This window comes from Chrysoperla carnea, chromosome 1 (genome assembly GCF_905475395.1).
Source record: "Chrysoperla carnea chromosome 1, inChrCarn1.1, whole genome shotgun sequence".
Lineage (NCBI taxonomy): Eukaryota > Metazoa > Arthropoda > Insecta > Neuroptera > Chrysopidae > Chrysoperla > Chrysoperla carnea.
In genome coordinates this window covers 114,039,957-114,053,019 of record NC_058337.1, presented here as the reverse complement: position 1 = coordinate 114,053,019, position 13,063 = coordinate 114,039,957, and the positions used below count along the sequence as shown (strand labels likewise).

Below are 13,063 nucleotides of genomic sequence, written 5' to 3'. Positions count from 1 at the left end.
TAAAACAAAATTTAACCTTTTCCCATTATACCTAAAAAAAGAGGATATTTATTATAATTATTATTTTTTAAATATTTTACAGTGCCTTTTTATTTAAATTAACCGGGTGTTCCAGACCACCCGTCCAGGCTGATTATTTTTGAAAGTTTCAAAAAAAAATGAAAACGAAAAAACACGTATCAAATATTTTTTGAAACTCTATCACACCCTACTAAATACACCTCTTACCTTCAACCCCTTGTTAGGGGTAGGGGGTGCAACTTAAAAAAGTCAAATGGAAACCTCCAATTTTTTTTGCAGATTCAGATTTGTCAAAAAAAAATAGAAACATTTTGTTCGAAAATTTTTTGTTCGACAAAAAAATTGGGGGTTTCCATTTGACTTTTTTAAGTTGCACCCCCTACCCCTAACAAGGGGTTGAAGGTAAGAGGTGTATTTAGTAGGGTGTGATAGAGTTTCAAAAAATATTTGATACGTGTTTTTTCGTTTTCATTTTGTTTTGAAACTTTCAAAAATAATCAGCCTGGACGGGTGGTCTGGAACACCATGTATAGAAAACAAATTTTATACGATTTATCAGAGTTATAAAAGAAACAGTGATATTCAGAAAATCTATTGCCAATATTTAACCCATGAAATATTTTAGCTGACAGATCAGTCCCTAGCGCAAAAATGGATCGGGGCTCTATTCTGCACGACGCGACACTTATATCAATCCCTACTTGTCTATGTAGGTAGGCAGTTCTTAAATTGGCAATATGTTTACAAAATACCATTTTTCTTTTACTTTTGAAACGAACTAAGTACCCCGCATTTTTATTTTATTTTGAACCGCGAATAAAGATACGAATTCATCGAAGAATATCAAATAACGTCATTATGCCATTTTGATTTTGCGTCAGCTTTTTTGATTTAGTTTTTTAAAGTGATACGAACGTCATGGGCTGATTATTTAATTGCGGTTGTTAAGTAACTTGGCAGGTTAGATATACCTTTTACCGTCGTCGTTTTCATCGATTACTTCGAAAACACCGGTCTTTGATCCACCTAATCAGCACACGTTAAACTTTTAGATATATTTGAATCAAAATGAGAATTAGTTCAATTAAAATTTGTATGAAATCGTATTATTTATTCTTTGTTTTTAATTTTTATTAGATTTATTTTCATTTTTAAATGATCACAAAAAATTGGCCAGAGAAAAAACTGAAAAATCGGAAAGCGATTCGGAAATACAGTGAAGATGAAAACAACAAGAACTTTTATCAGGCGAACATACAGTAAATTAGAATAGTTTCAGAGATTCTGTACAGACGTCTGTTATAAAGAAACTATTCAAAGTTGAGCTTTATACTCATTATTCCTTTTGACCAATCCTTCCTCTTTTAGTTAAATTTATTTTGACATGAAGGGAAGGTGGGCTAATTTCAAAATAAATTCGCATTTGCATTTTTATTTGGTCGAAAAACTACTGATTCATTTATGGTGATAGGCAACTTGTTCATATGACATGATGTACAATTGCCCACGTGCATAATTATTTTAGTCTTACAGTGATCATTTAAAAATGAATTGTTTGATAAATTGAGAAATAAATTTGTATTTTTAGAAAATTTTGAAATGAGTTTGATACTTTTTATTTGTAATTATGATTGAATTTGTTAGGAAATAAAAATTTATATTTATATTTTATTTTCGCTGTTTTTTATTTTTTGTCCTACCTTAAAAAGATAACAGGAAATTGTTTGTCGATTTGACCATCTATTAAAATTTATTATCTTAAAAACAATTGACGTAGAAGCTTAAAAAGCTTAAAATGTGATTTATAAAATTTTACATTTTAATCCTAATAAAATAATATAGTACTTACCTACAATCGCATGAAATATCCACACATTTTCAAAAAATAAGACTTTACAGAAAGAAGCTGCTGAAATAATAGAAATTTGTGTTCACTTTTCCAAAATATCATGCGATAAAAATTATATTTAATCAGGAAAAAGAAAAGCGGGGAAATAATACTTTCAAAATTTCCAATATCAGTCCTGTATTGAATGCACATTTAATGTAAACTTAGACCAAGTTTTAAGGTGTGGCAGATAAAGTTTATTTTTATGTATAAACTTGGTAGCTAATTAGTTATCAGATTAACATAAATAAAACAACTTTTTGTTTTACCTCCAAAAATTAACTTAAAAAAAAATTCTTCGTTTTAATTCGATAACCATCTACTGTGCCCACCTTTCTTTTTTATAATTTCGCTTTTAAAAAACTATTCGACCGATTTGTGAATAACCAAGGAGAATTTGATTTTTCAAAAATTAATTAGAATAGAAATAATCAGATGTAACCAGTTGAAAATAACTTAGCAGTATTAATAAACTTTTTTTTTTGTCGATTGAACATTTTGTCATATTTGTTAAACCAACGGCAAAATTGGAAATAAAAAAATAAAAATTTACAACGCCTTGCAATGTCTGTTAGAGTTGTACAGTAAAACCTCAGCCGGTTTTCCCGGTAGTCGTTCATTATTCGGCCTACAGTGTGTTGAGATATTTTTTGAAAGAGCCTGTGAAGATTATATCAAAAAAATAATAATTCATTTGCTTTTTAATATTTTATGATTACTGTAAAATTTATCCACCACAAAATTTAAAATTTCCACATTGGCATTTGTTAAAATAGTAACTCCAAAGTTTTTATAGTTGTTGCTCTTTATTCTATACAAAATTTTAAGTGCCTACCTTTTGCAATGATTTTTGCTAACCAGTTTAACTAGAGGACCATAAACATTCAATATACCTATTACCTACTCACAATATTTATACACTCTAAAAATAAGATTGATATTTGTAAAAAAATAAAATTTTATAAAATTAATTATTTTTTATAATTTTATTGACAATAATTAATGTACTTTTATTTTATTTGATTTAAAAAAAAAATAAATTTTCGTATTCTTTGTTAAAAAATTAATAAATCTTGTAAATGTTAGGTCATAGATGTTTAAAATGTTATTAATAACATCTGACCTGCAGTAATGAATCTTCACAAAATTTCATTTAGCTGTATTTTTGGAATGCAATTATGTCTGCAGCATTAAATTATATTATAAATCATTACTTTTAATTTTATTTAGATTTTTTATTTACAAATAACGATAAAGTGATTTTCAAAATTACTTAAAATAATGTTGATTTAATGACTTCCGGTTGGAATCAAGGAACGGAAATCGAAAATTGCCCTACTAACATAACTTAAGGATGTATGAGCATGGTAGTGGGGGCACAAATTTAAAAATAGATATTTTCAATTTTGATGATAAATTTATATTATTACTTGACGATATAAGACGAAAAGTAAGAATACAATTTTTCGATATCTGGCTTAATTTTCAAAATATCGAAAATTGAAAATTTTGTTTAATTATTTAGCTTTCGATATTTCGAAAACCAAGACACATATCGAAAAATTTTATTCTTATTTTTCGTCTACATTCATGAAGTTATAACAAAATTCATCATCAAAGTTGAAAATAAGACAAAAATAATTTCAACCCTTAATCTACCCTGCTCTTACATCCCTTATATGGACGGTGACACTTAGTTTTTTTCTTTTCTAATTCATTGCTAATATGTTTACTTTCTATTAAAAAGTTTTTTTTAAATTTGTTTTCATTCATTCCAAATGAAAATTATCAAAAACTTCCAAAATATGTCGTTTTTTGAGATTCCTCCATAAGAGCCAATGTATTTTATATCGATTTTTAATGACTTTTTTCTTAAAAATTTGCACGGATACCTAAGCTGAAATTTTAACCACATATTCTTTGAGTAAAAGACTACCTACAAACAAATTTTGAGCCTTTAAATCAAACATTGTTGTCATGCTCATACATCCTTAATAAAACAATAATACATATAAATTAACAACACACTTTGTCATTATTCTGAACTAGGCTTGAACAAGGTCTGGAAAACCAAGCCTTGATTCTATGTATATTAACTCCAACACAAGACCCCCTGACGATCCAAATTATTTGTAAAGTTTTCATTCCTTTATAGACACAAAGCTGAATTGCTCGACTTTCATTCCCTTTAAGAGACTTTTCTCAGAGTTGATATATTTATATGAGCATAAAGAAAAAAAAAATCGAATCGAATGAGCGCCATTTAAAAATCATTTTGAGAACCACTTTCGAAAAAGTTTGAACATACAAAAAATTTTTAGGTTCAGTTCCACTTCCGTTTGGACATTGTTATTTTTACCTGTGATATGCTTATCTTATGTGTGAAATGTAAATGCAAATAATGATACGAAATGTACGTCATTCACGTAAACCTGAAGGATCTTACCATACAGAAAAACATGTAAAACCCATGAATCATTTTTTGCTTTACTAGACAAAAATGTCAACTTGTAAAACATATATATCTACATGCCTTTGAGATTAACTAATATTAGACAGGATTGGTCATTTGAAAATAAAAAAAATACAAATTTTTTATACCAGCAAAGGTGAATAATTTTCGACAAAAGAATAAAATATAATAAAAAAATAAACAAAATCTGCTATATTATGTTTTATACAGGATGGTTCAGGATTGTATGGCGCGGCGCTTAAATAAAAATATTGGTAATAAGACTATATCATTTTAAGCTTGGTTTTAATCGTCCAATAGTATTTTTATTTGTTGTAAGGCATAAAATCTAAATTCAACGAGAAAAATAAAATTGATTTTTACGAAACGCTACGTAATAGCAACTTTGAGGTCAATTTTGAGGGAAAATAATAATTTTTTTGCTCGCAAGTATATTTATAAAGTGCCAACGTTTCAAATGATCGAATTAACTTATTATCTTTGGTAAAGAAAATTCTTAGTAGAAAGCAAACTCATTTTTTAAGCTCATTTAAAATTGTTTTAGCTCCTTCCACATCGAGGCACATTTACCGAATTACTAGAAATTTAATTGGACTTTTTTGCTGGTGATGTGAAATGCAAAATGCGTTTTCCTGAATATAAAATACATTTATCCAGTATTTTATATCAGAGAACACTTCTGAAAACCAGTTCCATATAATTCTGAAACACTGTATAGATGCTTAACGGTTATTTAAATGAAAACGGATATCAATAAATAAAAAGTTGATTTACTTGAATCAATATTTATTATTTTTCAATAATGGCATCATCAAATTTTCAGTAACCTTTCTGTTACCATAAAAAACAAATGTTCTAATTGCGGATATCTGTTTTATTTATTTAGGGCTTTGTAACTTATGGCTGATGACGTCATAAAGCTAAAAACTCGATTTTTTTGATAACACAGGCAAATTTGATCAGATCTTATTGTAATTTTTTTTGAAATCTACTAATTTTGGGTCATTATGTGCTTAATTCCGGGATCAGGACTCCACATTATTGAAACCTGTAAGAGCTACGTTAATTTTGATCACAAATTTGAAAAGTTTGTCTCAAATTAAGTAGGATTACATACTTGGTTTATTTGATTTTTTGTACCACTAAACCCTTGAAATACATATCGCACTTTTAAAAATGGTGGGCACAATGATTCACTGAATAAAAAATTTTTATCTTTATTAATTCTGTAATGCATTAAAAAAATAATTTACATCAACGACAAAAAGTTGTCCTCTGTTGACAATAATTTGTTAAAATTTTTTTAAACAAAAACTTAAAAATGAATAAAAATTATTATAAAAATCTCATTAGCGTTTCAGTGTTTTTTTTTATTTGTTAAGTAAATATTTAGTAAGCAACAAAAAATTTATTTGATAAGTTGATGGTTTAAATGTTTAGTTAATAATAATTATTTAATGAATAAATAGTAGAAATATTATTAACGGTAATTATTGTAAATATGATTATTATTAATAAAAAGTTTTGCCCAAGGATAACTGGGACTTCTAAATGCATCCTAATAATGTTAGTGTAATATCAAAACAATAGGTCACTGCATAATATTGCAATTAAAAATTTGAATAAGTGAAATCTTAATAAATTAATGAATGCATTTAGAGTTGAAAGATAGATATATGTGGAATTTAGATGTGTACACTCAAATATTTTTTAAGATTTCAAAACAGCGTAAATTTAACTTTAAGTTTTTATTTAAAATAACAGATATACTTAATTAAAAATTAGGGCTCATTAGCGATCGTTTCTAAGACAGTAAGAATGATTGGTTTAGATGTGAATATGGATTATCGATAAATATGTACAATAAACTCTCAATCCATTTGGATTGTGAGTTTTGTAGAGAAAGTTTTTTTTTTCAAAATTAGTTTTATAATACGGAGTTAACAAAGAAACATATAAAAATTGAATTTAGTTACGTGATTTGGCCATTTAATAAATAGTGGCTACATAATATGAACTCTCGAAATATTTTGTAACATTATTTTTAGGAGCAATTTTTTATTTTCAATCGCTAACAGATGCAATAATTATTTGTGTTATCATTACACTATCACCTAAAATATTTTCTTAAACAATGATTATAATTAGTCCAAAATTACTAAATTTAATATTGAATAATTAATGAGAATATTCACTTTAAGAAAAATTTCTAAATAATCGGATTATTGTCAGGGTTTAAAGGTAATTATAAATCTCTTGTTTTTCTTGATGATAGATAATAGAGGTCATTTAAAGAATGCGTAGGTTTTTATTTCTTTGAAGAACTATTTTAATTAATGTCAAATAATTATTATAACAGCATAATTAATTTTTTATTAGGTCTAGTTTCTGATACCTATTAGGAAATCTGTTAACAGAATGAGTTAAAGTTTAGATTTTTTTTTTATTTTAAGTTTTTGGCTAAAAGAGAGATTATGGTATATATTTATATATTTTAAAAGTGTTGATTATAGTAAGCTTTCATAATTTTTACAAATATGAAATGAAGCTGGCCTTAAATCTCAAGCTGGCTTTAAATCTCAAGCTGGCCTTAAAAAACATAAATTCAACACCTCATACCTGTTTTATTTTTGGGTGATTTGCAAAAGATAAAATTTTTCAAGCATAATTTAGACTTTTGGACAATTAGAAAAATAGTTTCAAAAATATGATTATATCCAATATTTAAATTTCAGTGCAGTTAATTCAAGAACGGGCCATTAAATCGTCAAATGCCTCTTTCAAAATTGGCAACAATTTCTTTGGAAACTTAACAAATTCTGGCACCAAAATTTCCAAAAGTTTATTTCCTTTGGCAATAGTTTTCGACATACGATTTCAATCAAACCGTAAATCTTAAAAAGGCCCTCTCAAGCCGTTAAATAAGCAATCAAATTTTCCGAAAATTAATTTTATTATTTTTATTTCATAATAAATTTTCGACTCCACTGTTTTCAATTAATTTTTTTAATATAAAAAATTAATCATTGAATTTGCATAACATGAAATTCAAAATTCATCTTTTTAACTAATGCCACGTCTATAAATATAAAGCACAAACAAAAATGCCAGTTAATTTTTTGTAGTTAAAAGTACCTCCCTAACCGAAGGCGGGTATCATGCGATTAATTGTAAGTAACAAAACCACATAGAGTCCTAACAATGGAATATTAATCCAAAAATTCTAATTTAAGATTTTCCAAGTTCTACTTTTGGTTGGCATTGCTATATGCCAAACCCAAAAGCCATTCGCATTTTCCTCATTCGGTCGTCAATCAAGTTCGATAAACAGAGGGCGTTATCAACCAGCGTTACGAACCACAACTTATCGTCCATACCGTACAAGTTCATTTGGAAATGTAGCCACCTCAAACAAACGTGTGGACAACAGTGGTCGTTACACTCCAGGTAACGATGGAGGTCGTTATAAGGCAGTAGCCGATGGTCGTTACAAACCAGTAACCGATGGTCGCTACAAACCCGTTACCGATGGTCGCTACAAACCAGTAACCGATGGTCGATACAAACCCGTTACCGATGGTCGCTACAAACCAGGAGCCGGTGGTCGTTACCAAGCAGGTGATGCTGGTAAATATAAATACACAGATGCAAGTGGACGATACAAGGATTCAGGGCATGGAAAATATATTAATGGCAAATATGTAGATGGTCCATATGTTGATGGAAAATACGTTGGAGATAATTCAGGTTAGTTCAAAAAAATGATTTTATAGTTCGGTGGCCCACGCCCAAAAACTTTGTATATGTGTATCTTATGACTCTGCGGTCAGTGTCTTATATAAGAAAATTCCAAGTAGAGACGCATTCTTATTCAAGGGATTCGAAAAATTTGTCATTGCGCTCCCAATCTTCTAATTGAAATATTTCCCTTTTTTGGAACAAAAAGATAATCGAAAAACAAATAACAAGTTGTTTTACCCGACCTTCGACGTTTTGGGTTTTCGGGGTACGGACTCCTCGTCCCCATATTTTAATGGAAAATACGTTAGTGAAAATTCAGGTTAGTTTCAAAAATTTGTTTTATAGTCTGGAAGCCTACGCCCAAAAACTTTATATATGTGTATCTTATGAATTTCCGGTCAGTGTCTATAAAAAATTTACAGTAGCTATAAGTTTAACCGATATGTAGGTGCGCGTGTGCTTGTTTGTTTGTCTGTCTGCCTGTCTGTGGTACCGTTGCTCTTAAACGGGTAAACCGATTTAAATACAGTTTTTTTTAATTTGAAAGCAGGTTTTCTAGACAGGTTTTATCAAAATCAGTTCAACCCCCGACATAAAAAGAGGTGGTGTAAGTTTGGTTGTAAATGTGAATCGATTTGAATGCGTTTTTGAAAGGGAATTTGCTGGAGAGAGAGAGATGTTCTTAGCTATGTTTCAAAAAAATCTGAGCGGTAGGGATTTTGTAAATTTCACTTTTAAATTGTGTCTTTCAATTCAGTAAAATCCGGTATGTATCGTATTTTAATGTTTTTATTCCGGGTAGGTTTTTATGATGGTAGCGACAATCCTTATCAGCATAAAGATGTTGGAGGTGGACAATACAAAGGAGAAAATGTTCCATATGAACCATATAAGGATAAACAATACCCAGGAGGTGCTTACAAAGGAGACAAATCAGGAAGTGGATATCAAGGCAGTCAAACTCCTGATCAAGGTGCGAAAGTTGAATCCAACTCTGCTGTCTATCGACCATCAACATCTGGTGTTGGATTACCAGCCGCTGATTCCAAATACGTTGATAGTGCAGGATATTCTACCTTAGGTGTACCTCAAGGTCTAGAAAAATCCAATGCTGATGGCTTATATGAAAAATATAACTACGGTATCGTTATCAACAATAAAGACATCTCTCCAGAAGGCGAATACCATTACCAGTAAGTTTTCTCTTGGCATAGTAATTTTAAGCAGAGCAAATTTAATTTTTTTTTTGTTCCACTCAGATATGAAACTGAAAATAAAATTTTTGGTGAAGAAAAGAGTGAAGTAGTTTCGGACCAGGAAGAACACAAAAGTGGATATTACAAATATACTGGACCAGATAGTAATGTGTACATCGTTACCTACAAGGCTGGTGTTGAAGGTTTTGTCCCAGAAGGCAAACACATTCCAACTGCACCCCCTATACCAGAATTAATTCAACGGTCTTTAGATTTAAAGCGGAAAATGGGTTTATTGTAGAAAAATATTCCTAGAAAAAAATTCTGTAATACAGAATTTGCAATTTTTTTTGTAATTAACAAAAATTGAAATATTTTTTTTCAATTTCTGGCTGTTTAAAATTGTGTATAGATTTTGTTAATAAATATTTTTTTATTTTTTTAAAATCATTGTTTAATAATAATTGATAATCATAACTCTAAGAAACGACGCAATTAAAAATTTTTAACTTGAAATTTATCAATCAAAAAATACCTTTTTTTTATTGAACTCTGGGAATTTATGTTGATATCGGGAGTCGAGAGACACAACCCGATTTCGGGAGCCTCCCGATCAAATCTAGAGAGGTGGTAGCCCTAGGCTACAATTCAAAATTTTTAGGCTAAATACCCAAATTGGCGATTATACAAACAAAGTTGACAAAACTTTAAAAACTTCAGGCATAAAACTGTTTAAAATTCTTTAACTTATATTTTAATTTAATTTTTGGCTTTCACAAAATTCTCAGGTCCTTTAAAAAGAAAAGAAAAGAATAATCATCTCGATTAAACCGGATTCGAGTTGATGTTGATGAGTTTTAAGTTAAAACTACTTTTTTTGTCGGAGTTTAAAAATAATGATTCTTAAAAAAAATTTAAAAAAATATTTTTTAAAACAAGCTTTAATTATGTTTAAAAAATGTAAATTAATTTATGAAGTATTTGTTTTTGAGTTTGATAAAAAAAAAGCTGTTTAAAAAAAAAAACTTTAAAATAAAAATTAAATTCTTTTCTCACCCATAATTTTTGTTTCTGTTTATGATCAGTTAGGAAGACAATAACAAACTAATATGAATGCACTGATGCAGAAGACAAAATCTAATTATCAATTTAATTAATTAAGTGATAAAAATTAATTTATTCATAATGTGACATTTTAAAAAGAAGAAGTTCATCTACTTCGATTTATAATAAAAAATTATTTCTGTTCATGATCTAAATTTTAAATTTTTTTTATATGTATATTTTTTTTAATGAATATTCAATTTGAAGATCGCTCTGTTAGTCTATTATTGTCATTTGAAATTGACATTTAATTAAAATATAAAATATTCAAAATTTAATATTATGATTATTTCAAAATTCATCAATATTTCAAAATTCAAAGATATTTTTACTTTTAATTTAAATATATTTTTTTTTACGTTGGATGATTATATTTTAATGAACATATCTGTTTTTAAAATACTTTTTAGAATTAATTTCTGGATTAAAAAAACACATCATCTACATTGTTTTAATTTAGAAGAAACTTAAGTTTTTATTCTTTTTTCACAGTTTAAAATATTGATTTGATGATGCAGAAAAGCATTTCGAAAAAAAATTTAAATAAAAAATACTTTTTTATACACAAGCTTTTATTCTACTTAAACTTACGAGCTCGGGACGTAAAAAGTGATGTCGTGTTCGTAAATGAGGGTAACATGGTCAATTGGATCTTGGGTCGTAGTACCCATCTTGTAAAGCGTTAGAGATAGAAAAAAAGTTCAAATGTAAAAAATTTTCTTTTAAAAAAAATAAACAACTTTTGTCCGAAACATTTTTTCGTAAACATCACTGTTTATCCGTGAGGGCGCAAATTAAGCGCAAATTATATAGTATGTATTATATAAGAATATGAGTTATGTGTGTGTGACATGTATTTATGCGTGGATAAGAAAGATAGTCACCGTTCTTTACATACATGACCCAAAAAAACCTACGATTGCGTAATCAACATTGTCTATACATGGTAAACAATTAACTTAAACAATTAACTCAGTCAATTGTTTGTTTTCACTTGTTATTAAAATTTTTCATTTTAAAATTAACAAAAGTATGTAAGTATAACAAATATGGTAGAACCGATAGGAAAATCAGATCATACTTATCATAAAAATGTCTTGTTATCCGATTTACATACGCATGCAACATTTCAGCTGGATTCGAAACTAAGAAGTCAAATTTAACTTGCAAGATTTGATAACAAATTACGGATAGGCAAAAATAAATAAAAGCTTTTAAAATGAAACTTTATTGGCGTCATACTCATTTTAATATTAGTTTAGAAGGCTCAAAGGCTTACAGGAGGGAAGCAAGTCAGAACAGCTGCCGAATTGTATGATATACCTTTACCTTCGTTGGTAAAAGTATACGTCTTGTAGAAACCATATATTAATAATGGGTGAATTAGACGCTAGGTATACAAAAAATATGTATAACAAATAATGTTGTACATTTTACTGGTGAAAATTTGCTAAGCCTACGCAGCTCCCGTATGTCGAATTTTATCCTTGTGGAAACAAAATTGGTTCTGCGAATGCAATAATTTCAATTATCTATTGAATATTAATTAATTTTAATGTTTTTGCTATTGAGTTTTATTGCAGTTTTTCTAATTTTTGTAAATATTTTTCAAAAAACTGCATAATTTAACAATTATACAAAAATAAATAAAAAATTCTAAAATTTTGTACAGCAATTATAATTATTTAAATTTATCTTTTGAAACATTCTTGACAAGGTCTAAATTAAAAACAATGATAATTATATTTGACAAATATACAAAAATTTAAATATTTGTCAAATAAATTATGTTTGAATATAGTATGTTGGAAGTACCACATAATATCATACTATTTTCGGCAGTACGATCTAGATTTGGATAGAAATCCGGTTTGACCAGGTGAATTATGAACATCTTTTTCATTAATCATTGAATTAATGTTTTTGGACACTTAAAACAAACACCTCTTTATCTAGGATGCCGTTTCAGAAAAACGAAATTAACGGGAATCGGAGATTTATTGTTAAGGATTGTAATTCACTTCATTTATTTGTTTTCGTTAAAAAGTTGGTATCTATAAACAATCTCTGCGAAAAAAAAAATTCGTTTTCTTTTAGATATGACGGCTCAATTGAAGATAGAATACTCATTTTATAAGAATAAAGCAGAGATACGCATTCACTACTATTATGTGTTCCCGATCGAACACATTAAGAATGTCCGATACAGTAAAAAGTTGTATATTATTCATTGCTTGATTATCTACACCTGCCGTTCTTGGCATCACACAGTACACACCCTCCTACTAAGCCAATATATTGGAAAACCTGCAATCACCCATCTCTGACTCCTCTCAGTTATAGCAAGGTATCTGGCTCCTTGCTTATAATGCTCAAGCATTGAGAACATACACGCATTGTAAAAAATTTTATCTTTCACTTCTTTTAGCATATGACGATATTTCTAAAATTGATTAAGATCATAAAATTTTTATGATGTATTAGCCCCAAACCCATCGACTTTCGAAAAAATGGTTTCGATACAAGTCGACTGCTAGAATTGGAGTAATATTTACTCTTTTTCCCGGTGTAATAATAATAACTTGTTACCAAAAACTCAAGGGTTTGGGTAATGAGAACCGCTCTTAAGCACATACTCAT

At 28.5% G+C, this 13,063-nt stretch overlaps 1 protein-coding gene across 2 annotated transcripts; it reads left to right on the top strand.

The window, feature by feature from the left end:
* Positions 1 to 7,483: 7,483 nt before the first annotated feature.
* On the top strand, positions 7,484 to 9,661 carry LOC123300400 (larval cuticle protein LCP-30-like). Of its 2 annotated transcripts, XM_044882982.1 has the most exons (5): positions 7,484 to 7,552; positions 7,616 to 7,889; positions 7,938 to 8,129; positions 8,926 to 9,316; positions 9,383 to 9,661. In XM_044882982.1, the coding sequence occupies exons 1-5, from the start codon at positions 7,541 to 7,543 to the stop codon at positions 9,618 to 9,620; spliced, it is 1,107 nt and encodes a 368-aa protein (XP_044738917.1). In that variant the 5' UTR covers positions 7,484 to 7,540; the 3' UTR covers positions 9,621 to 9,661. The 2 variants fall into 2 exon arrangements, with proteins under 2 accessions (XP_044738917.1, XP_044738909.1); XM_044882974.1 differs by having other exon boundaries at positions 7,616 to 8,129.
* The last annotated feature ends 3,402 nt before the right edge of the window (positions 9,662 to 13,063 follow it).